Raw genomic sequence first — 27,819 nt, forward strand, 5'->3', positions numbered from 1 at the left:
CCTTTTCATCGCTGGCTGCCAGACCGCGGCCGCCCTTGTTCACTCAAGGAGAATTCCCGCCTCCCCCCGCCCCCCCAACCCCAGGCTGCCCTCCCTCAGCAGCCCAGTGAATGCCTCCTTACACATCCTGAGAAAGCATCCATAATGGCCCGCCGCCTCCCACCTCCCGAGGAATTCCGCGGCGCTGGGCCCGCAGGGAGGTAGGGCGCAGACGGCCCGCGGCGCCTTCCCATTGGATGGCCAGGTCGTGCTCAACTCCCCTGCGCGGCTGGCCAGCCACAGGCTCACCTCCCTTCCCACTGTCGCGGCCGGGAGAGGAAGCGAGGTGGCCTTTGCCCCTGCATAGGCCAGCCAGGAATGCGGGGCCACGCTTCCCATCCCGTCTGCCCGAGGACTCAAGGACAGCGGGGGCGAGAAGGGACGCACTGGGCTGCTCTCGGGCAGCGGGACTCGAGATCGCTTGCGGGGGAAGCGCGGCAAAGCCCTGGGCATACCACGCGGCTGGAAGGACCGACGCGCGCGCGGCCGCCGATGGCTCCATTGGCCAAATCCAAGCCCCTGTGGCACGCACTGTCCCGTGGCCCCCGCCCTGAGGTGCGCCTCTCCCCGGGGACGCCGAGGTCCCCGACGGCGCGGCCCCGAGGTCCTGGGCACTGTGGGAGCGCTGTTTCGCTTCACCGCGCGCGGCCGCACAAACCGCCTGGAAGGCGCGAAGTTTGCGAGACCCGTGCGGTGCGACTGCGCGTCGGGGGACGCGGACAGCCTGTAGCCCGGGGGACAGGCGCGTGGGCAGCGCCAGGTGCGCGGTCGGGCAAGAGTTGGGGTGCTCTCGTCCAGACCCGCGTGTCCGACCGGATGGTCTGCCGGGTGCTGGGTCCCCGTGGGAAGGGGCGCGGGCACCCGGAGACCCCACGCCGCGCCACCCCCGCCCCCCGCCAGCCCCGCGGAGGGGGCTTCCCACAATGCCCAGCGAGCTCCAGCCCGCACTTCCGCTGTCCAGCCGCCCACGGGGGGGCGGAGGCGCACCGACCCTCGCCGCGGCCCCCTCCGCCCGGCTAGCGGAGCCGGCCGACAGAGGGGCGGGGCGGCGGCCGGGCCGGCGGGGCGGGGCCCGGGGCGGTGGCCGGGGCCGGGGCCGGGGCGCGGGCCAATCAGCAGCGGCCGGGCGCGCGCCGGGGGGCGGGGTCAGGGTCCGCAGGCGGGGCGCGCGCGCGGGCGGCGGGGGCCGCGGGGTTGGAGCGGCGCGGGGGCGCGCGCCGGCCTGACGGACAGACGGACGGACAGACGGACACAGCGGCCAAGGCGAGCGCGCAGCTCGGACCCGCCCGGACGAAGCGCTCGCCCGGCGGCCGCGGCGATCACCGGCGCTGGTCCGGCGGCCGCGGCGCCCGCCCTCGCCTGCGCCCCATGGGGTCACAGGTAAGCGGCGCCGGCTCATTGTCCGCGGCCGGGCCGGCGCATCGCGGCCGGGCCGGGGCTCAGGCCGGCCGGACCGCTCCGGGCCGGAGCCGCTCCGAGTCGGGGCGCGCCCCCGCCGCCTGCCCCTCGCGCCCCGCCGCGCCCCGCCCCGCGGGGGCGCCCTCCCGGCGGCGATCGGCGCGCCCGACTGCAGCTCTGGGGGCGGCGATAGAGACCCCCGCCCGGTCCCCGCAGGTCCCTGAGCTCCGGTGGCGCGGGCGGGGCGGGGCGGGCTAGGGCGACGCGGGGTCCCCGCGGGGCTGCGCGCGGAGGCGGAGGCGGCGACGGGGTTGCCCCGCGCCCCTAGTCCTCGGCGCCTCCTGCCGCCGCCGCCGCGGTCCCTCCCCCGTTACCTCCGAAAGGGGAATTTTCCAGCTGGTAATTTCTGCTGCGTCAACGCCCGGCCCCAGGAGGCAGCCCGGGGGCGTCCTGGCGCCCCCCGCCCGCACCGCCCCGCGCGCCCCCCGCCCGCGCCTCCGAGCCGCACCCGGACCCGCCCGCGCCGAGTTTGCCAAGAGTCGGAACTGCGGGAGGTGGGCGCGGCGGGTCCCGGCTCTCCCCCGGGCCTTGGGGGTCATTGTCTCCCCCTGAAGCCCAGCACTGGCCTCGTCTCCATTTTAATTACTGGCTAAACCAGGGCGCAGGGGCCTCGAGGCCGGGCAACTAGAGGAGCGCGGAGGAGACGGGGCGCGCAGAGCGACGAGGGGCGCGCGGAGCGGACGGGGCGCGCGGAGGGAGAGGGGTCCGCCGCGAGCCGCGTCTTTGTTTCTCTGTAAATAGACATGTCAGTTTCGCAGGGTAGCACGAGTCAATGTCTGACAACTCAATCTGGATGGCAAATGGGCGATTTTCTGCACCAGGAGGAGGGCTCAGGCTAGTTGGGGTTCCTCTCGCCCTGCTGACAAATTCATTATTTGTAGGTTTAACGAACCACGCACAATAGGGCTGGACCGAGGAGCCTGGGTACAACCCAAAGGGGCGAAGAACTGGTATTTTCTGATACCGAGGAAATACAAACAAAAGAAAGTTTGACTGAGATTCTCCGTGAATTTCCTTACGCTTTCCTTGCTCCAATCTCAGCGAAGCGTTTGTCGTGGATTGCGGAGGCAAGATTGTTATCAGCATTGTTTAAAGAAATGCTAATTAGGCAACACATTGGCGAGCCGCTGGGCTCAGACACCTGTGCGGAGTCCTTGAGTGCGTTTTAATTGTATCAGTTGTAGAATCTTTCATACTGGATTTATCATCAAAGCTAACTTCCCTTTGGGTAGCAGACTGTAGATTCGGTCTATCGCTGGCCTGCGTGTTGCCTGTGAAGGCAGTGTTTTCACTCATCGGGAGGGGGAAATAGTTTGTTCCCCAAAGGGAAACTTATGGAAGGGTTTTTCACATGAATGATGAAGTAAACAATAGAATTTTATTATAGTGCACTCCTTCTAGTTGGTGTGTTTCATGATAAATACTCTGAACTGAAACTTTGAGACTCCTTGCTGTTTCAGAAAGGACTAAGTGAGAGGTTGCTGAGGCAGAAGTTACTAGGTGTAAGTCTGACTTAGACACTATGTTCCCCTAGAAGACTAGTAATTATTTTTATCTCCTTTACTGAAGGGAAGGAGGTGTATGTGGGTGTTTATGGGGAGAGTTCTGTTTAGGGGGTATGGAATGGATACCTCTAGGCTAAACCCCAAGATCAACCTTTATGGGAGGCCAGCCTCACCTCTAGGCTAAGCCCCAAGGTCAGCCTTTCTTGGAGGTCAGCCTCAGGACAGGATCTCATCAGGCCTCATTGACATTACCCTAGATGAAAGAATTTTGTTTGGATGAGATGAGTTTTGTTCAGATCTAGCTGTTTAGGATTTGAAAATGAGCTGTTTTTCCACGTCCAGTTTCTGGTGTTCAGAACTGGTGGAGTGTCGGCTGCAGGGGCGCCAACCCTCTTGGGTGCTCTGTGTCCCCACTGGATCATCCAGCGGGAGGGGGCTGCCCCACTCCTCAGTCACACGTGAGCACTTGGAAGGTGAGGCCAACACTGAGGATGGGTGAGACTCCACTGGAGGCCTGGAAGGACTCTTTTACAGTCAGACGATGTGTTATTTGCAAACATGTTAAACTGAATATTACAAACTTTTCAACATTGTCCTTATGTGGGGTTTTTCAAATTAAGCGAAATTGGGCCACTGTGTCCCTGTGGTCTGTGTTTCTGGGGCAGCTGTGTGCCTGCTCTGCTCTACCAGAGGTCTCGGACCAGCGGCGAAGGCCCCACAGAACATCTTCCGGGAGCCTGGAGCTGTGAACTTGAACTTGAATTTGTGCCTCACTTTGCTGGTGCTTCCTGTGCCCAGGTGCCCTGTTGACTGCTGTGTTAATATGGGCGGAGTGTTCTTTTGCCCTGTTCTGGGGGTTTCGTGTCCTCATAAAAACAGAGGCTTTTCCTTCTCTCTGGTAGAACATATTCTACTTTAAAATCTGTTGAGTGATGGTAGGCTATCAAGAATTCCCTTGTGAACCTGCCTGCTTCCCTGAACAAAAAAGATTCTTCTTTTTGCTACAAGTGTGCTTGAATGGCCCAACTCCTGAGAATAAGCAATGCTTGAAAATCTCTGTTGAGACCACAAGACTCATTTCAGTCTTTGCAATGCAGTTGTCTTGTCCTACCCCGGCCCCTGTGTCCTCTGCCATTGCCTCTGACTTTGGAATGGCCAGTACAGCTGGGGTCTTCAGCCCTGGGTTCACCAGCGTTTTCCCTCTTTTCTGCCTTTCGAGCTTTGGTATGGTATGTGCCTGACACATGTGTACTTGGGCTCTGGGTTCTGGTTTTCTGGTGATGACAGATGCTTGTAGATGGAGAAGTCATGGAAAAGAAAAATAACTTCTTCTAACAAGCTGAAAAGTTGTTCTAGTGAAGGATAAGGACAAACTCAACCAGTCAGGTCTGACCTTAGGGTGATTGATGCAAAGTTTTCCGTTTAGTGTCTCTCAACACTGCCGTTTAACTCTTATTTAGATTGTGAAATGACTAAGTCTTTAAATGTCATTATTTGGATTTTAAAAACTAGCGATTTAGGTACTTTAGAAAGTTGAGAAACAGTGTTAGTGTGTTTTTCAACAGCATTATAGAGGTTCTGTGTTTTGACTGGTGTGTTTTTTGAGTCTCATTAAAGAGACATTCCCAGAGTTTCTTACTCACGATGATTTTTGACTGTATTGAGAGCTTGCTGTGGGCCAGATTGGAGACAGAATTCCTGCAGTGGGGCTGTTGACCTGTTGGGATGGGTCAGGGTGGGGGCCCTACAGGAACCACCGATGTGAGTGACAGATGCTAGTGAGAGCACAGAGAAGGATGGGTGTGGCCCACCTGGTGGGCTTTCTGAAGACTATTGGAGGAAAGGGTGTCCATGCAGACCCCTCCCCTGGCCTAGGTTGGGCCTTTGGTGCCAGCCCCTGGTTCCAGTACCTATGTGGCAAATTATTTTCTAACTTCCACTTCACAGAGAGTGGATAGCCAAGGAGAGGGCAGAAACTTTGGGGCCAGGTAGCTTTGGGGGCTGATTGGCTGTGGGGTTGGGGGTGAGAGGTGATGTAGTTTCAAATGATGCCTTTCAAAGCCTGCGTTTCAGCACATAAATCCCTTCCTAAATGTCACACTTACAGGGGGAAAGTCTCAGGGAAGCTGTCCTTTTCCTGGCCCCCAAGTGGCAGCCCAGCCCTGCTTGTCTGAGTGGACCTGGGGTCGGACCCCTTCTTTGTGGAGCAGAAAGAAGATGCCTCTGTCTTCGAGAGAGGATTTGAAAACCTGAAGCAACCAGAGCTGCTGTGAAGATGGACGAGTGGTGGGTGGGGCCAGGTGGCTTTGGGCACATCACACTCTCTGTGGGTCACCTGGCACGCAGAGGGTCTGACCCAGGGTTTTTTTTTTGTCACTCTGAACACTGTCCCTCTGCTGAACCTGGGGCCGGAGAGCCCAGCAAGGACTCAGCTTGGGGAGCAAGGACCCTCAGGCTGGCCACTCACCCCTCACCTGTCTAAAGGTTGGGTTCGCTATTCTCCAGGCTGACATCCTGGTGCTGATTTGCCCTCAGTTAGAGGTGGTGGTGCCGAGGTTCACAGGAACTGCGGAAGGGTGCACAGAGATGGCCTTCTTGAAGCCCACTCAGGGACTCCCGGCGGGGCCCGCTGGTCAGAGGGGCAGCACCGGTGCACTGGATTGTTGATTTCAGTGAGAGGGTGGACAGGGTGATGGAAAACACCATCAGGAGGGTGGCCCAGAAGCCCAGGGTGGGGCGGGCAGGATGACGTCTGGGTGTCGGGTTCAGGTATGTTGTAGACCCAGGGGAGGGGCCAGGTCACTGGAGGAGCTCAGGGCTGTGGGCAAATGGGCTGCCCATGTGAGCGAGTCGGGCGGGAGCCTCAAATGGGCCTTCGTGTCCGGAACAGGTGTGTTTTGTTTTCTCATCCCATTCCATTCTAAGCAGTGCAGCTTCAGGGCTGGAGTTTCCCCTTCTTTAGGAAGTTTGAAGATGGCTCAGACACGACTGTTTCCTTCAGGGGCAGGAGAGGGCTGACCCTGTGGGGAACATTCTCAGAATTGCAGAGCCGGCTGACTGCTCAGGCCAGGTCCTCTACATTCAGTTCCCGAACCAGCGACGTCCCCTGTGCTCCAGATGAGGTTGAGTCACAGATGCCTGATGCTCAGAGTCTCGCACACAGGTGGCCATCACCTTTTCCAGGGAATCGGGCCCCTTGGCCTAGGCCCCACCCTGACCCCTGGTCTCTGAAGAAGCTGTTCATCTGCACTTGAAACCCCGTCCTTCCTGCCAGCCCCGTGGCTGCCAGCGCCGTGGCCCACATCCTCTCACACGCAAAGTGGAGCAGGCTGGCGGGCCACACGTCCCAGGTCCCCAGGGGAAAGGTCACATGGGGAAGCGGGACGCAGAGTGAAATGCTTGATCTGGGATGAGCGCGGAGCGGCCTCAGGTGGCAGAGCTTCGGGGCCGTGACCCGGAGTCTGTGACCACCCCCCCCCCCCAGCTGTCCCCGCACCGGCTCACACTTCTCAGCAGGGGGCCATGCCCGGCTTGTGTGCGTCCTCGCCACTCTGGCTTCTCCTAAACAGCAGCCCTTGACTTGCCAGTGGGTCTTCGCATCCAGACCAGGGTTGGGAGGCTGCCGGTCCAGTGGGACGGGGCCCCATGTCGGTGGCTGGCCTAGGAACTCCTGTGATCAAAGTGCAGGAAGCCTTCTGCGTTCTCCTCTCTGGGGCCAAGAACCCTGGGACCCCTGGACACTGGGGAAGGCTCGTCATCCCTGGGGGGAGGGTCCCAGAGCTTCCAACATGGTCTCATTTGGGGCCTGTCAATTAGACAAGGTGAGGCCCCACTGGCAGGGCCAGGGCGTTGTTTAAGAAGAGTGGACAGAGCTATTCTTTTTGTCCCTGTCCTGTCCCAGGAAAACCACCTTAGCATGACTTCTGTGGCTAGTGGTCTGACTGCAGCCTCCACTGCCTGTCTCAGATCCCTCTCCGCTGACCAGCAGTCTCCATCTGCCTCTAAAGTGTTACTAGTAAGAACTGGCAATGAGGGGAAAGTTAAAAGTGGCAATTCCCCTTACAAAGCTCCTCAGGTGAGAGAAAGCTGAGGACATGTGTCCCTGCTGATGAGGAAGAGACCCGAGCTTCTGGCTGCGGTCGCCTTACCTTCTGAATATTCTCAGCAATGTCTCACAGGGTCTCATTCCTCTGATGAGAGGCGATTGCTGCTGATGCTATGTCCATGAGTAATGTTTAATTTCCAAATGGAGACTAAAGGAGGCAGGACATTTAACACCACTTGGGCACTAACTGGCCAAGAACTGAGCATCTCGTCTGGGGCGAGTGGAACCTCTCTGGTCAGCTCCCTCCTGGCACTTTCAGAGTTCTGTTCAGGATTATGTTATTAAAGTGTGTGTGTTACCATGTGTTGTCACTTTTGCTTTCGTTTTTGGTTATATATGGATAACTCCATAAGCAGGAAGTTTCCAGGTTTTTCCATGAAGACATGGTGTTTTTCCATTGCCTCTGGTAATATAGAGACATTGTTATTTCATTGCTATTATTTTATATGAAGACTTACCCCCTCAACTTCAGAGTGTTTTGAAGAACTTTTCATAAGTTAGTAGCAGACACACCCTTCAAGGGGGCAGTGACCATGTATCATGACCGGCCTGCTGGGCACTTGAGAAAAGAGGTCTTTAATATTGGGTACGTTGACTTTTCCTATTTTTCTTTTTTTCTGGGTGCACCATGTGGCTTGCAGGATCTTAGTTCCCCAACTAGGATTAAACGTGCACCCTCGACAATGAAATCAGAGTCCTAACTACTGGACAACTGGGGAAGTCCTCCTATTCTTTCTTACATTGTTGACAGAATGAGATCAGAACAGGGAGTGATAAGGTGACACTGTCGTTGGACCGCCTTTCCATTAAAGTCACTGAGCTCCACTGGACGATGTGAAAAACACTGGGGTGTGGGTGGGGGTCTTTTAAACCTCTTCTCTTCTGGCTTCTCTGTCATCTGCTGCTTTTGACTCGGTTGTGGTGTGGAAATCCCAGCGCCCGGACTTGGGAGCAGAGAGAAGGCAGAAGTTTCAATCAGCCACCACGTGGCTGCAGTGACTGTGGTTCCTCTGTGATGAGCAGGGCACTCAGGAGGCCAGGGAGCCGGGAGCACTTCCAGGTGTACCTGTGCCCTTGAGAGCCTGAGAAGAGGGTCAGAAGGGTCAGTGCCAGGGGACCCACATGCACTGCGTCCAGCAGATCTGCTTCACTGAGGCTCAGGTGGTCCCTCAAAGACAGAGTGTCTTCCTCTGAGCTCAGCAGATGTGCTGAGCCTTGGAGGAGCACGCAGGGCAAGCACAACTCGATGCTGCCCATGCCACTGCCTGAGGGTCACACCGACCTCACATCTACTTACCTTTGTTTTGCCTCATCTTAAGAAGCAAGAATATCCATGAAGTCATGAGTCAGGCATCTCAGTTATGTTTTTCTTGATACTCACTGAAGTGAATATGTGACTATTAGGGCAGACAGTGATTCTCCCTTTGTCTTGAGGGCACTCCCCACATACCCCTCTGCCACCTGCTGGGAGGGGGCCAGCACCAGGCCCAGGGTGCAGGGGTGAGGCTGAGCTGCTGTGAAACCTGTCCGTGTTCCAGACTCTGGACATGAGCGGCTTTGCCACATGGCTTCCTTGGAGGAAGGGGTGGACTGTGTTTCTGGCTTGATGAGGTGAGCTTCATCCAGATACAACTTCCAGCCCCACCACAAGCTGCTGAGTCGGGTATGGGGGAAGTTAGTGGACTGGACTGTGTGGATCCTGGTTGGGAACCCTTCATGGCCCATCTCAGAGGGCCTTCCTACCGTCTGACTATGGAGCAATCTGTGTAAGTTAGCCTGCTGTTTGTGTGAGTTCTCTGGGGCTGTCAGAGCAAAGGACCACTAATCTGGGAGCCTAAAACAACAGAGGTTTATTCTCTCACAACCTGGAGGCCAGAAGTCCTAAATCAAGGTGTGGGCAGGGCCACCCTCTCTCCAGAGGCTCCAGGGAAGGACACACTTCCTGCCTCTTTGAGTCTCTGGTGGCTGCTGGAAGTCCTGGGTGCTCACAGCCAAGACATGTCCCTCCTGCCTCCTGTCCTGCCGTTATGGCTGTCACCCCGATGTCAGATTTGCCTCTACTTATTAGGATGCCAGTCACCTTGAATTAGTGTCCACCATGATGATCTAATCTTAACTCAATTATACCTGCAGAGGCCCTGTTTCTAAGTGAGGCTATATTCCCCTGTGGTTAAGACGTGAGCAGATCATTTTGGGGGAAAGGATTCAACCCTCTCCACCGTCACAGCTTGTGTTCTCCTGACATGTTGCCTCATTTATTTCTCAATGCGAGGGTTTCCTGAGGCCTCCCCATTCACCTCCAGCAATCACCGCTCATACCTACCCTTCCCTTGATGGTTGAGTGAATGAGGCCAGTGACCACAGTGTTAGTGAGTTTGCCCCACAGACCTTCACTCAGCCCCACGCTCTCCGTGAGGTGGCGGGGGGGTGGGGGGGCTCTTGGTCCAGGGACGCAGGCGCCAACAAGGTCCTGGCTGTGTTGGTTCCCATGTCCCCAGAGGGGAAGTGACAGAGCAGACAGACGTCGATGCCTGCGGAGGAGAGGAGATGCAGCTGGGTCTGGAGGGAGGTTGTAGTGGGGGCAGAGGCAGAGCCCAGGGTGTCCGGTAGGGCCATTGGGGTGGGTATTTAGTGCCGTTGCTCTATAGCAGGACACGGCCCCTCCTTTGGCGCCCCTGCAGGACTGGGTACCCATGTGCCCGTCTGCCCCCCAGGTAGACCCAGGCCTTTCTTGCCCCTGGGCAGCTGGAGGGGCCCCTTTTCTAGACAGCATTTTTGTTACTTCTTGTAGGAGATGCAGGAAAACAAAATGTAGCCTTCAAAATTTAGAAAACCTTTCATGCAAGAGAAACATGAGGAGCCTCACATAACATCCATTGAGTGACTGGTCTGAAAGTCATAATTCTTACAGTGACCAGTGTGGAAGTGTCCCATGGTGGTTGTAAAGGCTGTGGGTATGGACAGGGCTGTTGTATGCCTGACATGTCATCCATGTTCACAGGTGAAGTCCCCCTGTTGTTGATCCATGGGACTCAAACCCTCTGGAGGCCAAGGTCACGACTGTCACTTTGATTCCCTCCCACGGTCACCTCCTGAATAAGTACCCTCCCCTGCCGGGGTGGGAGGGGCCGGGTCCCTGTGCACACCCTTGTGACTCTTGTAGCAGACAGGCTGTGCCACACACACCACCACCCCCCACCACTGTGTTGGCTTGCATAGTCCTGGACTCAGGTCTGCAGGCCAGGCACCAGCCTTGTCTCTTAGCGTGTGTGTGTGTGTGTGTGTGTGTGTGTGTGTGTGTGCTAAGTTGCTTGTAGCCTGCCAGGCTTCTCTGTCCTTGGCATTCTCCAGGCAAGAATACTGGAGTGGGTTGCCATGCCTTCCTCCAGATCTTCCCAACCCAGGAATCAAACTCCCATCTCCTGCACTGGCAGGCGGGTTCTTTAACAACTAGCGCCACCTGAGAAGCCTTGTCTCTTAGCACCCGCCTCCCTTAATCACAAACTCCCTTGATTCTGTAAAAGTGATCTTGTTCTTTGGTAACCTCATTGCATTTTCAGATCCCTACTTTGGAAGTTTTCAAACACACACAGAATTAGCGAGTGTGTTTCCTTCACCAGCTTTAGTAATTCCCTTTTCTTCTCACATTTGAGTTCCTCTGTTTTTGCTCTGAACTATTTTAAGACAAATCACAGACATTTTATCTCACTGTCCCGTGCTTTCCTTCATGTGGGTGTCCGTGAGTACCTCCTGGGGCCCCCAATTGGGGCTCAGGCTTGGGGATGGCATCGTCCAAGTTTTTACTACTGGTTGATTTGAGCTGCAGTCGGGACAGACCCAGGAGTTGCACTTGGAGAAGTTGCGCTTGGGGTGGTGGTTCTGAAATCTGCTTTATTCTGTTTTGGGCTGTTCATTAAAAAGTCAGACCTTGGGGAAGGGGGAAAAAAAAAAAGTCGGACCTGTTGGTCCCACACGGTGGTCTGACTGGTGGCATTCTCTGACTGTCAGGAGCCCCACCCTGTTTCGAGGACCGGGCAGCCGGGACTGTGTGTCTGGTACTCAGTGTCCGCAGTGTGACAGTGATGTCTGCATCGGAATTTCTGACTTATACAATGAATTGTTTTTATATTTTGTGCCTGCTTTTAAAGATACTTGTACCTTCTATTAAGGATCTGTACATAAAATGTTCCAAATGATTATCACCTATGTAAGTTTTATTTGAAAAATTCTGGATTTAATAAAGCATAGTATCATCTTGGAATTTTTTAAGCATAATTTTTTGGCAAGGACATTTCTTTCGAATATTTTAGTGTTTGTTTGGAGCCATGAGCTATTTTTACTTAGTTCTTTTCTAGGTAAGTTGTTTTCATCCACAGCCAACCCAGGGTCTGGAGTGTGTGCCCCTCTGTTCCAATGGCAGCTGATGAAATAGGTGCATGGCTGAGGGTCAGGGGGCTTGATTCCCTTGAGGAGAACACTGGGACTCTGGCCGAGCTGGTGAGGGATTCTCTCTTCACTGTCTCCTGGTTTCTGCATCCTGAGAAGGTGAGAGTCTCTCTCAGGTGTGTGCCCGTCTGCCACTGCAGACACACACTCTTCATTCACTCGGCAACCGTCCACCCAGCCTGCATTTATTCAGCATCTAATGAGTGTTTACCGTCTGCAAGACCTGTGCAGAATGACAGTGGGGACTTGAAACGTCCGATTAGCAGCTAAAATTGTGTCAGATGCCAGAACAAACGTTTGTGCTGGTCTGAGCCTGTGTGGGGCTCTCCCACCACCAGCCGGGGAGTCATGCACCACGTTTCTGCCCCAGTCCAAGCCCAGTGACCTGTACGATGGGGTTTCCTAGGTAGATGATTGTTAGATTGTTGGCTGGATCCTTTTGTTTTCAAGAAATGCAACTTTGAATAGAAAAGATGGTGATTGAAGATTCCAGCAGTTGCTTGATGTGAAGAAATGTTACAAAATATTAAAGAACTGGTGTATCTGGTTAAGGGTTAGGTGGGAGTTCTCTCAAGAATCATTCTTGCAACTTTTCCTTCTGTTGGAAAATGTTTCAAAGTCAAAAGTTGAAAGACTACAGAGGATTCCATCAGGTTGCTTGAGAACTAGGTGCTGCTTTTTTTCCCTTTCCTGTTTAGATTTGATGTTTTTCCTTGGCAGAGGGAGAGGGAGTACAAGTGTTAAGAGTTAACATTTCAAGTCACAGTATAACTCAGATTTAAAACCCTTGGATATAATTTTTCTGCCTTGTTAAGCTCATCAGTTTTCTTTTTAAGAAAAACAAAAATTTTAAGTGGATGTGTGGCTTTTTCCTGTGGCTTTTGTAACAAAGTGCCACAGACTAGTGGCAAACACAGCAGAAACAGGACAGAAACATGTTCCCGCAGCAGGGGTCGTGGGGCTATGCTCCCTCCAAGGCTCTGGGAGAGGGTCCTTCCCACCTCTTCAGCTCTTGTGACCCAGGCACCTCTGGGCTGTGGCCACGTACCTCCACCTCTGCCTCCATCCCCCTCTGTGTGTCTGTGTCCAGATTTCCCCTTTTTGTGACACACCCATCCCACTGGGTTATGACCTCATCTTAAGTTGGTTAAATCTACCAGGATCCTGTTTCTAAATAAGGTCGCATTCATAGGTACTATCTTCTGGGGACACAATTCACCCCACAAAAGCAAGTAACTCTGTATCCATCCTCCACCTTTGCTGTGAACTGTGACTGATGCAGAACATCAGAGCCCACCTCTCAGCCACACTTGTGGTGTCAGCTCTGAATTGTGGTCCTGGGATGTCGTGGGGCTGGTCAGAGGCTCTTTGTCTATGGCCTCACTGTCATGTCCTTCAGTGAGGTAAAGGTGGGACCTTCAGGCCCACCCAGGATCAGGAAGGTGCTGTCCACTGCTACTTCTACCAGGAGCTAAGCTGGGACATTTAAACAGTATCTCTTGTTTGACAGAGGCACCACGCGTGCTATCGTAGGAGGAGCCCCTGGAGGCTTCCAGGAAGAGGCAGTTTGTCAGCAGCTGAGGGGATTGCATCCACAGCAGGATTTGCCTTTCGATCCACCTGTTAAAAAGAGCACGTTTGTATTGCCCAGTGACTTATCACAGCCTATGGGAGCTGGTAGCTGCATGGTTTAGAGAGGAAAGAGCCGCAGTGAGGGTCGAGTGTAGCAGGAGGTGCCTGGGGGCACTGGTAAAGCTGTAACCTCTTCCCCTTGCTCTCCCCAACCCCACAAAGCAAATTTGTGGACCTGCTTCTCACCAGCAGAAGCAATGGAGCTCTTGGGTGGATGCCTGGCTGGGGCCACGATGCTGCTTCGGCTTTGTAGGAGACCCTGCCTGGTCTCTTCTGTTCTCTCCTCGCCCCTGCAATTGTTTCCGGGGCTCTGGGCACCCTACCAATCAGGACATCTGGGACCCCCGGGGGGTTGCTCTCCCTTGGGAGCCCGTGTCTCCCCTTGACGTACTAGCCCCTGGCTTCCCCATCTTGGTGGCTGGTGCCCCAACCACCTGAGGTCCGGGCTGGCACCACCCCGGCTGCTTGTGGTTCTCTCGCTGGCCCCGCCCCGTCTGTGTCCCACAAGCTCTCCTGTCAGACGCCGAGGTGCTATGTCTTCCCTGGGCCGCCTGTGTGTTGGCCATAGCTTGATGCCCTCCACCGTCCTGAAACACAGGCCTCTTGTGTCCCAAGGTGCTGGGCCAACTTCTGTGGTTCTTCTGTCCACGTGATGCTGGTTGGGCCGCAGTCCTCCAGGCTGGGCTGGGACGCCAGCGCGGGTGGCTCTGTGCTTTGGAACCTCGAGGGTCAGCCTCGGCCAGGTCTCTGGGGTGGCCATGCCCAGCCCCGACTCACTCAGTCTTGCTGTTTGTGCCCCCACCCTGGACTCTCCCTGAGAGCCCTCATAGCACCTCTGTGCTGCTCTGGCTCTGGACTTGGCGAGGGGTGCTTATCCTCAGCCTGAGCCCAGTGCCCGGCACAGCTCCAGGCTCCTGGACACCCTCAGGGGCTGATATGGAATTGCACTGGGACTAAGTCTGGGCCACAGCTAAGACCTTGGAATTCTGTGGGTCATTCCACACTGAGAGCCAGAGCCAGGCAGGCGGGGACAGGGCGCATCTGGCCCTGTGTGGTCAGGGTGTGTGCATCCTGAGAGGAAGTGACATCTAGACAGGTAGGAGAGTCTGGGGGCGGGGGGGGCAGAGGAGGCTCTTGGTACTGTGGAGGTGAGGGAACCGAAAGAGGCCGTGACAGGGAAGAGGGTGGTGGTGGGGTGGGGCCCGGAGAGGGGACCCACCCTGGCCCACACGGGTTTGCATTCTGAGATCACCCTGGTCTGCAGCACCCAAGGGTCAGGCTATGAGTCATTGGAGAAACTTCAGGCAGAGCTGACCCCGCCGGGCACCTAAAGATGGTTTCTGTTATTATATGTGGAGTATTTCTTCCTAGTCAGGAGCCCAGTTTTAAATTTTAAAAGGCAACAAGGAACCCTGAGAAAACAATGTGTATAAAGTGTGGGTTATAAAATGGTTTCCTGTTGTCAGTGTCTTGGATCTTGGGTTTTTCAGAACCCTGGGATGTGGGACGTGGTGTCCACACAGGGAGGGGCCCGGGGCTGGCTGGGTTCTGCCCATGGGACGTCAGGCAGAGGCCTCGGTGGGAAGAAGCCAAGCACTTCCCATATGGACTGTATCACCCACTGGTGTTGGTGGGTTCTTTGGTAGATAAGAGACATCTGTGTCCCGGGCTCCTAGCAGAACCCTGGGCTGAGTGTCTTAAATGACTGAGATTCATCCCATCGAAGCCCTGGAGGGCAGAGGTCAGAGAACAAGGGCCACACCTGCTCTGAAGGTGCTGGGCAGGATGGAGGACCTGTCCCAGGCATCCCTCCAGCTTCTGGTGCTTCCTTGGCCATGGCCTCATCTCTTCTGTCACATAGCTGTCTCCCCATGAAGGTCTGTGTCCCAGGGTCCCCTTCCCTAAGGACACCAGTCACGTTGGAGCAGGGCTCACCCTAGCGACCTTGTTTTAACCAGTTCCATCTACAGAGACCCCATTTCCAAAAAAGGTCACGTGCAACAAGTGAGTCTGGGACATGGTTCAACCCAAGGCAAATGGTGATGGGTACGCACTGGTTTGTTGTCGAGCAAGGATATTTCCATAAAAGTAGTTTTGTAGTCGACATTGTCATAATTCGCGTACAACAAGCTGCTCACTGGAAGAGGGTAAATGGGTGGGTTTGCACACAGCTGTGTCTCTGTCCCTTGCTGTCCCCAGGCCAGGCAGCCCCTGTCCCTTCCCGTGTAGGTCTCTGTGCAGGTTCGTTTCATGGGAGGGATTCCTGCACTGTCTCCTTTGTCCAGTTGCTTTCACGCAGTGTAATTATCTAGAGATTCACCTGTGTGGTCTAGCGATCCATCTGGAAGAGCCTTTTAGACGCGCTCGGCCAGCCGGGCAAAGGCAGAGGTGGGGCTTCATGGGGCCTGCAGGCAGCAGCTTGGCCTCTGCAGACCAGGAGTGGGTGGTCTGGTTCTAGCACTAAAAGTACGTTGCTTCCACCTTAAAACAGTATTCACCTGTTAGGTCACATTTCCAGGAAAATTTCAAGAGAGTGTAAATGGAGCATAGTGGAAACACAGTGAGAAGAGGTGAAGTCGGATTGGTGAGGAGGCTCCATGGGTGTTTGAGGTGCTAACCTGTTAGTGTTGGGCTTTTCTGTACTGGGACTTGGTGACCCGCCCTGGGGAGGGACCAGTCAGCCAGGGCTCCTGATCCTTGCCCACACCCGGAGTTTCTTTGAGTGCAGCCGGATATAAAGTCCAAATGCATTCACTATTTTGCATCCTTATTATTAGAATTAATTGTCTTAAAGGTGGAGCTCTTTAGGGACCAGAGAAAAAACATGAATACCCCCTCCTGCTCACAGAATTACTAATCTGAACCTACAGTGCAGCAAATGAAATAAACTCAGAAGAGCAGTCTTCATGTTTCATGTTTCTTGTGATTTTTGAGACTTGGGAATCTATTTGGCTTTTACCAGTGAAGCATCCATGGTTTTGTGGGCAAGCTGGATGAATAAGAGATGGGCCTCCTGCTGGTAATTTGTGAAGATGGTTCTTGGTTGCAACCTCCTTACCTTCAGATGCTGTGGGGAGAAGGTTTGTGAGGTGCCCTGGGGTTGGAGTACTGTGGGCTCTGTACCCCGGAAGTGACAGACGGGGGTGCCCCTGACACCACATCTGCCCCTGATGCTCAGAGAGGAGGTTGGCACAGCAGGTCTGTGCTCACGTCTGAGTGCAACTTGTTTAGGGGAGACCTCAACCCCGCCTTGACTCCAGGTTACCATACTGAAGAGTCAAGACTTGGGTCTCTTGTGTCGTGGGAGCTGGCTCGGGACTGCGAGACTCAGGGCAGGGCAGGTCTGTGGCACCCAACACAAGCTCAGTGGCTCTGGATGGCTGGACTCAGTTTCCCTACCAGGTAGCTTGGAGACCACCTCCACCTTTCCCAGAGGCATCGGTATCAGAAATGGCTCTGGCAGCATCAGGCAAGTTTCCCACCAGGCAGGACGGGGCCTTGGCTGCCCCCTCCATCACTTGCAGTGCCACCACCTGCATGGTCCCTGTGTCCTGGGTTATGTCTGTGGGGGTGGCTCTGAAATCTGCATGGTGCAGATCGGCACACTTTTGGAGTCTAGTCTGGAACATGGATTCAACTTGTATTTGCACCAAGGTGGTCATAAGTGATTCTGTCTGAGGCTGAAGTGTTTTGAGATTAGCGAGCTATAAATAAAACAGAGAGTAGTGACCCCAGGAGACATGAAACCCACGTAGAGATGGAGTGGCTTCCAGGTGGCACGTGGGTTACTTTAACAAATTTGCAGGTGCTGGTTATGGCAGCAGGTAACCTGTCTGCCCCTTGTTCTCACCAGCCTGAGCTTCTCTTGACAGAGTGGCATCTGGGACCCTTCAGGGCCGCAGGGTCCTCTTTGAAGGTCCCTTCCTCCCAGGACTGCCCATGTGGACCTTGGAATGCATGACAGCGCCCTGTGGTCCATGCAGCAGCACAGGTAATTCAGAATGACAGTCAGGTTACCTGTCCACAGGTGTGTGTGCTGTGGGGCTTCCTAGGTGACTCTGGTGGTAAAGAACATGCCTGCCAATGCAGGGGACATAAGAGACACAGTTTTAGTTCCGGGTCAGGAAGATCCCCTGGAGGAGGGCATGGCAACCCTCTCTAGTATTCTTGCTTGGAGAATCTGGACAGAGGAGCCTGGTGGGCTACAGTCCATAGGGGTGCAAAGAGTTGGACAGGGCTGAAGCAACTTAGCATGTGTGTCCTATGAACAAGTGTGGGTCCACTGGTGTGTGTCCCATGGCCAGGTGCATCTCCACTAGGCAGTACCCGCCTTTGGGGCAGGGCAGATGCTTTGCTGCCCTAGCCCTCAAAGAAAAACCTCTGTGAGCATACTTGAGTGTGAAGCCTGCGTCTTTCTGGTCAGACTGCTGTGTGATGTGACTACTAGGATGCTTCGGTTTTTAGGGTCATGGCCACTGGGCAGCAGCTCTTCTGCTGCCGTCAGGTGGGCAGGACCCCCATGAATGTCTCACTGATGTTCAGACATTAGCAACTTTGTAATGCAAATTCAGTCATTCCCCTAAAGTTTCAGTAGGCTTGGATAAATTAGGTGTATGCCTAAGGTTTCCATAGCAGACTAATTTGTTTGTTTGTTTTTGGCTGTACCACGTGGCCCTCGGGGTTTTAATTCCCTGACCGGGGATTGAACCCATGCTCCCTGCAGTGGGAGGGTGGAGTCCTAACCACTGGCCCCCCCCAGGGAAGACCCTGACTAATCTATTTTTGATTATCATTCTTTAGATTCCTCTTCTTTTTAGCATACAGGTAGCTTTTTTCCCTAATGAAAATTGTATTTTCTTACAACAGATTTTCTGTGAAATACATAACTGATTTTTAAGCTGCGCTGATTGAATAATAATTTATTTTAGAACTTCCCATATGAGTTGAAATTATTTTAGAAATGCAAACCCTGTGAGGTAGTTGCTGCTTCTGTAAACGGCTGTGTTGTTTCCCCCTTTTCAGTTTTCTTCCTGATTCTTAGAGGATCTGCTTCACTGGTGAATAAAGAGATTTATTATTCATACAGGAAGTCAGGTAATGAAACCTGCATCTTCCTAATTTGAATACAGGGTCCTTAGGTACCTGAGTACCTCCCTCCACCCCACCCCCATCCCCTGCACATGGCCAGGAGCTCCTCGTGGACTCAGGCACGAAGCTGATGTTTTGCACTCAGATGGTTGATTTCCTGACTTGACACGTGTTCCAGTTCCTCCCTCAGTGTCTGGTTAACCTGAGTGTGATGCCAGCTGTGGGGTGAAGCCAACCTGGATGGTCTGTCTGTCCTCCTACCCTCCTCGCATGCCCTGGAGGAAGAGCACATTGGGTGATGACTGCCCTTGGGGGGCCCCCATGCACCCAGGATTGAGCACCCCAGTATCAGCTGTGAGTGTGGGGACCCCCCTGCCATGGCCAGTTCTGACCACTCCCCCTCCTCCTCAGGGTCCATCCTTGGGGTCAGGTCCCACTGGTCTCACGATCGAAGTAGCCTGTTTACTTCTGGTCTTGGGGTGGGGTGGGGTCTGGCGGGGACAGTGCCCAGTGGGCTGTTGAGAGATAGGAGGGAACGAAAGACTTGGACTCTCCCCGGCCTTGTTCTCCCAGCCTGAGGACTGCAGCCATCTGCAGGTGAGCCCAAGTGACATTGGGAAATGTGTTGGAAGTCCAGGGAAAGCTGTTCCACCATGAGGTGTCCTGCGTCCTCCCCTCCCTTGCCTGCCCTCTGTCTGCTCCCCGTGGGGAAGGTGGACGATGACCCCACCTCTGACCCCTGGGAAAGGATGAGTTTAAAAGGAAGATCTGTCTTCCTCGGGGGGTTTCATGTGGTGACGGTGGCCCCAGAATTCGTGTATTGAGGTCCTCACCCCCAGCATCTCAGAACCTGACCTGGTTGGGCTGGGACTTGTACTGAAGTGGGAGGGGCCTCGTCCAGTATGACCATGTCCTCGTGGGGGGTGTTGGGACCGACATGCACAGTGACACTGCGCAGGCTGGGGGATGATGCCACACGGGCCAAGGACACCGAGGGTTGCTGGTCAGCAGCAACGGCCGGGACACATCCCCTGCGCGGTATTCAGAGGGAGCCCTGCCCACGCCGCAGCCTTGGGCTGTGGCCTCCTGACACGGCAGCACTGAAGTGCTCTTACCTTGGCCATGTGGTCTGGTGGCCCCAGAAACTTTGGGGGCAGCAGAGAGCTGGGAAACAGAGCCTGGGGGAAGCAGCATGGTTTGGACTGGTTTGGACTGGACTGTGGGCATCCAGCCTTGGCCCTTCCTGCCCCACGGGCTGGACTGTGTAGGATATTGCTGTTGTTTTGCCATTAAAGACGCTTCTTCAAGGGTGGGGGTGAAGGTGCACCTGGTTCTCTTCACCTAGACTTTCTGTTTGGGTAAAGAAGTCTCTTCGACTGCAGATGGGCCTTCTGGTCCTTTCTGGAATATTTGCTTGGTTGGAGGGTCGGCTGCAGGATGTAGGGTTCTATCTAGGGCGCTGTGTGCAGGAGGATGGAGCTGGCTCAGGTGCCGCCCTTGGGTGCCCTGTGCCCAGCGGCCTCCCTCTGCACTCTTCAGCCCTTGGTGCATGTGTGACTGTGTGGGTAACCCTTCCGTTCTCACCCTACAGAGTCCATAGAGGAGGCCACCCCAGAATCCCAGATGAACAACCGGAAGGAAGATATGGAAATCGCGTCCCACTACCGACACCTGCTGCGTGAGCTGAATGAGCAGAGACAGCACGGAGTGCTGTGTGACGTGTGTGTGGTGGTGGAGGGCAAGGTTTTCAAGGCCCACAAGAACGTTCTGCTTGGCAGCAGCCGCTACTTCAAGACGCTCTACTGCCAGGTGCAGAAGACTTCTGAGCAGGCCACGGTCACGCACCTGGACATCGTCACAGCCCAGGGCTTCAAGGCCATCATCGACTTCATGTACTCTGCCCACCTGGCCCTCACCAGCAGGAACGTCATCGAGGTGATGTCCGCGGCCAGCTTCCTACAGATGACAGACATCGTGCAGGCCTGCCATGACTTCATCAAGGCCGCGCTGGACATCAGCATCAAGCCAGACGCCTCAGATGAGCTCGAGGCGTTTGAGGTGGGCGCCCCGCCCGGTGGTGGCGCGGACGCCCTCATCTCCGCTGTGATGGCTGGGAGGAGCATCTCCCCTTGGCTGGCCCGGCGCACGAGCCCCGCCAACTCCTCCGGGGACTCAGCCATCGCCAGCTGCCACGAGGGTGGGAGCAGCTATGGGAAGGAGGATCAGGAGCCCAAGGCTGACGGCCCTGACGACCTTGCCTCGCAGCCACTGTGGCCTGGCGACGTGGGCTGCGGGCCCCTGCATGTCAAGGAGGAGCCGCTCTCACCGGCCCACTACGGGGGCAGCGAGCCGCCTTCTGCTGCAGACGGCACCATCCAGAACTCCTTCTCGGAGCAGACTGCTGGGGATGGCTGGCAGCCCACGGGCCGGAGGAAGAATCGGAAAAACAAAGACACAGTCCGACACATCACACAGCAGGTAGAGGAGGACAGCCAGGCCGGCTCCCCACTGCCGTCTTTCCTCCCGACGTCCGGGTGGCCATTCAGCAGCCGCGACTCAAGTAAGCCTTTCCTTTGTTACAGGTGGGGCTCAGGCACCCTGGGGCCATGGCGGCACAAAGACATGTGCTGGCCATGTCGGTGACCCTGGGGCCACTCGTTTTGTCCACAAAGTGGCACTTTTCCAGGCTCACACAGGTGGCTTCCCCAATTACTGCAGTCAATCAGTATGAGAGCAAGAATACGGCCGTGATGACCTCCTGGTGTCTCCATCAGTGCCGCGCCCGGGCCACCTACACACAGAGGGAGCTGGGGTGGGGCTTCTCTGAAGCAGGGGGTCTGGAGCTGGAGAAGTGGGGTGACACCTAGGAGCCCACTGTGGGGTGTGGGGCTGCTTTCCTCACACGGGGACCCTCATAAGCAGTGGCTGGGATACCTTAATTTTTAAAGATGGAAACATTACAGCATTAAAGAGATGAAAAAGTCCTTGAAGTGAAGTGGCATAGGTGGAAGGAAAGGCCAGGCCAGGCTTGTGGGCTGTAACCCACATGCATGAGTTTTGTACTGGAGGATGTGACAGCTTGAGGCCACCAGCTCCCATCCCAACGAAGGGTATTTCCTCTTTGCTAACAAGTGTGGGCTTAAAAAAAAAAAAAAGTGTGGGCTTGGTGGTCCACACTCAGAGCAGTGGGGGCGGGATGTTACTGCATTGGGGGTGGGGCTCTCCTGGACCCCAGTCCATCAGTGGTGAGGGCTCATAGCTTAGCTCTCTTCACACTGTCCTCACCCTCTGGAGGGTGGTTTTATTTGTCTTCCAGGCTAGGTGTCTCCCACCTGCTTCCCAGTTGGTGCTAGTGGTAAAGACCCCTCCTGCCAATGCAGGAGCCTTAAGAGACATGTGTTCAATTTCCTGGGTCACGAACATCCGCTGGAGGAGAGCATGGCAACCCACTCCAGTATTCTTGCCTGGAGAATCGCATGGACAAAGGAGCCTGGCAGGATACAGTCCATGGGGTCACAAAGAATCAGACACGATTGAAGTGACTTAGCATGGACAGGCTAGTAAACAAATTAAATGTTTACTAGATGCCGGGTGCTCTTCCTGGTGTGGAGCTCATGATAACTACAGCTTCACTGAGTTTTCCCGAGTGGCACATTAGGCCACGAGGGCTGTGTTCAGGGTGCGGAGGGGCCCTGGTGGAGCAGGGCAGGATGGAGGCTTCTCAACTGGGGAGGCCCCTCCAGGAAGGGGCCTCATGACTGGACAGAGGTGGACTGAAAGCAGAAAAATGTGGACATAAGCCCTGAATGATGTCACCAATGCTAGGCCTGTGCTGGGGGCAGGGGGGTAGGGGCATCCTGGGGGAGCTAGTTGCTGCCACCCCAGCAGAAGGGCAACCCTTGGAGCTCCTGATACACTGGCTTTGTTATTGTGGTAAAACACATGTATCATAGATGTTACCCCTTTAACACTTTTAAGTATATTGGCATTAAATACATCACTAGTATTGTCTCCAGAACTTTCTCATCACCCCTGGACACACTGTGGCCTGTCTCCCTGGTTCTCATTCTCTTACAGCCCTGAGTGCTGGGCCAGGCATCTGCAGGTTCAGCCTGTTGCAACCTCAGAGGGTTGGCTCCATGCGAGGTGGCGTCCTGGGGTCTGTAGGATGCCAGCAGTGCCCACCCCCTGGTTGTGTCCATGATGGGCAGCCCTCCAGAACTGCTGGAGTTTACCTGAACTAAATCAAAAGAAGGTTAAGTTTCTGAGCTGCTGGAAAGGCCACCTATCGTCCTGCTGGCGGTTGTGTTGGCTCCCTCGGTGACAAGTAAATGTCCCTTAGCTCTGACTGAAGCCTTGAGAGGAGCGTCCACAGGGACTGACTTAGGGAACCTTGTTGGGGTCAGGGCTGAAGCGCCTTCCCCTCCTGGTCCTACACTGGTGGGCAGCAGGGATGGAGGCCTCTAGATCGAAGAGTCCCTCAACAAGTTAAGAATGAGGGCGCTCTATGAGCCCGTGGGTTTGATGTTTTAAAAGCAGTTGTCGAGCAGAAGGTGTTTTTGGAATCCAACAAGTGATTTCGGCTCATGTACTCTTGCTGCTGTCTGAAATCCCTCGGGTTACCAAGGCAACTGCCAGATTTCCCCCGAGTTGCTAAGACGAGGACCTGAGGTGTGGGCTGCGTGGGACGGCTCTGCCCATCATGGTGGCCATTTATTCCTCCGCCCTCCCTGGGCTGGGGCTTGGAAGTCTAAATCACGATCCCTGATGGAGGAGGGTTTGCTTTCATTAAAGATTTATTACATCTTAGAAGAGAGTATTTTTGTTTATTCTCACCCCATTTATAGGAGAACAGGCCTTTTCCAAGGAACGTGTCAGGAGGTTCCTGCTGATGGTTCAAGGCCCTTGATGAAGATGCTCGGATGCCCAGCCCTGCAGCAGGGCCACCACCTTGTCCTCTGTGTGTCCCCCCTCGGCTTTGGGGACCCTGGGGCCTGTTAGCGTTTAAGCGTGATTTTTCCAAGCAGGCTTTGTAACCCAGCAGCTTCCAAGAAAACATCCATTGAAATGTGCCTCCGGGTCACAGCCTGTCTGTGTGATGGCTCGTGGGGAGCAGCGTTTAAACGTGCTAGTACAATGTGTACAGGACAGGCTCCTGCCTCACCCCTTTGTCTGCGATCCCCAGGTTGTAAGCCTTCAGTGTGGTGGTTTTGTAGCTGCTAGTTCAAAGGTTGTGCCAGGCAGGAGAGCCTGGCCAGCCCATCCCAACATCCCACACTGATTCCCAAGAGGATCTGCAGATACAAATTTCTGAGCTGAAGTAAAGTGTGTGTGTCTCGTGAGGGACTTCTTCATGTCTGGACCTTGGTAAGGGTGGACGTGGCATCCCGGGATTGTGAAGGGTGTGTCAGAACTGCAGAGCAGGTACAGGGGTGCAGGTGGCCTCCCAAGGTTGTTGTGGCTGCTCTGAGCCCAGGGCTGCTGTCCAGCTCAGGGTGGGAGCAGATGCTTGGGACCAGGGCCCAGCCTGCCCTGACCAGGTCAGAGGGGTCGCTTCTTAGCCCCTCGGAACTCCAAGCTGGTGGCCTCTCCCTCGGCTGGGCCCCCAGACGTTTTCCCGGCAGGAATGAGCAGAATTGCTTGGAATCCGTCTGTTTGACCTCAGAGTTGTGGTCAGGGGGCTGCCAGTGCCTGGACACCTCAGCAGTGGGCTTCGTCAGGTCATTCAGTTGGGAACGTGGGGGAAGATATGCTGTTGAGAAGGGAGGTGAGGGATCCAATGCTGACCCAGCAGAGCGGGGGCACTGTGGAAGGGGCCTGAGGGGGGCAGGGCTCAGCCCTGAGACCCCTGGCTTGTGCCCCACTTGCTGCCTCACCCTGGCCCAAGGCCACACTTCTGAGTTACCACCTGGACTTAAGCCTTCATCACCATGGGCATGGCTTTACTGAGAGGCCAACAAAGCTTCGTTTCTGCCAAAATGGAAGTTCCTGGACTTTCTAGAAGATTCAGTTCATGAAGCCAGAGGCCCTGAGGCTTCTCATCTTTCCAGACGTGGAAGTGGAGGCTGGTCCTCCCAGGGCCCCTGCCCCTGTGAAGAGCTGAGCTGCAGGGTCTGGATCTGGGTGGTCAGGACATGGCAGGGCCCCTGGGGGTGACAGGTGAGCAAGGCCAGTGGTCCCTCTCGGGACCCATGGGGTTCCACTCGGGACAGACGTGCGGGGGTTGGGCTGGGGCCCCTCCATGGCCAGCGCTGGCTGGGAGCTTCCAAGGGTGCATTTCTGCTCTCCCTGCTCTCAGGTCACCTCACCCTCGGGCAGCACCACCGCTGGCCTGATAGGAAGGCCACCTGCCTTTTCTGCTGCCTCAGTGAGTCCTGTTTTGATTTGAACTTGAGGCGTTTTGTCCTTTTTACCATATGTGTGTTTTCTTCTGGTATTTGGACACTGTGACAGTGACGCCCCTAGGTGCCAACAAGGGTGGGGCTTGAGCCCACTGCCCTCGCCCCCCGGAGACAAAGGGGCTCTGGTTGTGTTGAAATGCCCAGTGGTGTATATGTGCATTTATATATACGCACTTAAAAGCACAGCTTGGAAGCTTACATTTAAACGAAGGTTTTAAAAGGAGTTGTGAGTGTTATTTTTTTTAACTGTTCATTTGAAAACTTTCATGCTACTGCATTTAAAAAATTTTTTAAAAACAGAGGCAGAACATACACACCAGAAAGGCCATATCACAGCTATTCAGCTGGCAGAGGCCTGACCTCCCCCAGACACCCCCACCCTCAGACACCCCCATACCCACTCCCAGAGACCCCCACACCTCTGCAGACACCCCATACCACCCCCAGACACCCCTACACCACCCCGCAGACACCCCCCACAGCCCTAGACACACCCACACCCAGCCCGCAGACACCTCCACACTCACATCCAGACACTTCCACACCCCCTTAGACATCCTTACACCATCCCCCAGACACCCCCCACAGTCCCAGACATCCCCACACCTAGGCCCCAAGACACCCCCACACTCACACCCAGATACCCCTACACCCCCTTAGACACCCCTACACCACCCCCTATACACCCCCCACAGCCTCAGACATCCCCACACCCACCCCCAGACACCCCCATGCCCACCCCCACACCTGTCCTGGGGACCCCTCCCCGGATTGTGCGTCCTGACTCAGCCTCCGGGTGCTGGTTTCTCCCAATCAGTCTGCTGTTGGTGGAGCCCGTGGGGGGCCCCTTCCTGAGCCGTGGGCCCTGTCCTGACCAGGGGGACGTGAGGGACCCTCCGCTGCCACCCTCGGTGCTGGTGCCTGTGTGTTTGAAGCCGACCTCGAGGTGTTTCTGGGGGCTGCTCCCTGCTGCTGCTGTGACAGCTGACCACGAACTTAGTGGTGGAGGCAGCCCTGCCATAGCCTCTCTCGCCCTCAGACAGCAGCCGTGGGTCCCCAGGGCTGGACCTTCTGGGCTCAGGGGAGAATCCCAGCCTTTTCCAGCTTCCAAAGGTTCCTCGACCCCTGGCTGGGGGCCCCACATCCCTCAGATCTCAGCTCTGGTGCTGTGTCCCCTTCGCTGGCTCTGGCCTCCCCGCCTCCCTCTTCCTCTGAGATGGATGCTTGTGTGGACAGGGAGGGTCAGGGTGATCTCCCATCTCAAGGACCTGATGAGTCCCTTTTGCCATATGAGGCGACACATTAATGGTCTCGGAGGTGAGGCCCCAGACACCTGGGGACAGTTGGGGGACAAACAATAACAAGGTGTTTGAAGAAAACCACCACCCCTTTCCTATTGTTTTAGTGATGGTATACATTCAGTAAGCTGCACAGATTCTAACTGTAAGGTTTGAATAATTTATTGTCTCTCTCCTGGCCATTTTATTGGGGAGATACTCACACTCAGAGAAAAGTTGAAAAAAATGGACCGTGAGCCCACCTGCCACCTGAGATTCTCTACCTGCTAATGTTTTGCTGTGTTTACATGTTTATCTGTCTGATCATCCAATCTCACCTCGTTTGCGCATTTCAGAGGGAGCAGCAGACAGCAGGGCCCCAACTCAGCGCGGCCAGCTTCTTACTAGAGCCCGCATTTCTGAGGCTGGGACCCACACCTTTCATGTGCCTTTTGATGACAAAACATCCCCTCAGTCTCTGGACCCTTCCACCCATCTCATGCCAACTTGGGAGCTACAAGCGAGCATGTCACACAGTGACATGTTCACTGACCTGGTCCCGCTCAGTCACCACCAGAGGACCCTGGGCTGCTTCCCTCCACAGCCTAGGGAACCTCTGTCTGTCCAGGTGGTTGCTAACCTGCTCTCGGAGTTGCTCCAGCCACCATGAGACCTCAGATCATTCCTTCACTGCCAAGTGGTATTCTGTTCTCAGCTGTAACACAGCTGTTGATGGACACGTAGTTTGTGTGGTTTCCAGCTGTGATGGTCAAGCTGCCTTGAACGTCCCAGAAGAGTCTTGGTGTGATTTGCCTTGATGCCTCCCGGACTGGGCTGTCAGGCGGTGTGTGCGAGGAACCAGGTGGTGGTGTGAGGCACACTTGTGCCAGTGTCACGCAGACAGTGGTTTGGGTTCATGTTTAAACCTTAGCCATTCTGGAGGGCGTGGGGGTGGGGGTCTCCTCATGGTTTCAGTGAGCGTCTTCTCAGGGTCTACTAGCCTCCCCATCTGCCTTTGAGTGGCATCTGCTCAGGGCTGTGCCCGGTGGCAGGTCTGAGTGCTGGGCCATCCGGCACCCTGCACTCCAGGGATCCCACTGGCCGGGGTCCCACCCCAAAGATGAGCATCCGAGTTGACATCAACTCTCCTCCTGGGGAAGCGTTTTGGCTGAGCGGACCGTCCTCCAGGTGTCTGTTCGCCTGCCAGGCATGTGTTCTGAAAACATTCTCTCAGTCTCTGACTCGTGTTTTCCCGTAACAGTGTCTTTTGAAAAGCATACACATTTGGAAAGGGGCTTCCCAGGTGACGCTAGTGGTAAAGAACCTGCCTGCAATGCAGGAGAACATAAGACTTGGGTTTGACCCCTGGGTCAGGAAGATCCCCTGGAGAAGGGAATGGCTACCCACTATAGTATTCTTGCCTGGAGAATCCCATGGACAGAGGAGCCTGGAAGGCCACCATGTTTCAAGGTCCAACGTGACTTAGCAACTGAGCACACAGGCACACATTTTAAATTTTGTTGAAGTCTGGTGTGTGAATTTTTTTGTTGTTGTTTTTTGTGGTTCATGCTATTTGGGTCTACTCCAAGGAACCTCTGCCTTAGGTCACAAAGATTTCTCCTGTGGTTTTCCCAGAGGATTGAGTGTGACCACTGGCGTGGGGCGTACACTATTCTTTGCATGTGATGGGTTAGCCTTCACAGTCACCTTCTCTATGTGGTGTCCAGCTGTTCTGATATCATCTGCCTGTGGAACTACCTTGCTGACTATATAGGTTTTTTTTTTTTTTCTTAATTAAAGAGAGTTTCTTTTATGAAGTGAAAACTTTTGGTTAGTAATAGAAAATGAAATAACTTGATTTTAACATG

The 27,819-nt window shown here is 55.0% G+C and overlaps 1 protein-coding gene across 2 annotated transcripts in view; it reads left to right on the forward strand.

Moving 5' to 3' along the window:
• Window positions 1-311: 311 nt before the first annotated feature.
• The window catches only part of ZBTB46 (zinc finger and BTB domain containing 46), a 50,705-nt gene continuing 23,197 nt past the window's right edge, over window positions 312-27,819 (forward strand). Inside the window, exons 1-2 of one of the 2 annotated variants that reach the window (XM_043479987.1) lie at window positions 312-594; window positions 19,865-20,833. In XM_043479987.1, the coding sequence (XP_043335922.1) occupies window positions 19,897-20,833 (937 nt within the window). In that variant the 5' untranslated portion in view covers window positions 312-594; window positions 19,865-19,896. Of the gene's footprint in view, window positions 595-1,218; window positions 1,420-19,864; window positions 20,834-27,819 lie in introns of those variants that run through there. The other variant, XM_043479986.1, reaches the window with a different exon arrangement.

The sequence above is a fragment of the Cervus canadensis genome, chromosome 10 (genome assembly GCF_019320065.1).
Source record: "Cervus canadensis isolate Bull #8, Minnesota chromosome 10, ASM1932006v1, whole genome shotgun sequence".
Lineage (NCBI taxonomy): Eukaryota > Metazoa > Chordata > Mammalia > Artiodactyla > Cervidae > Cervus > Cervus canadensis.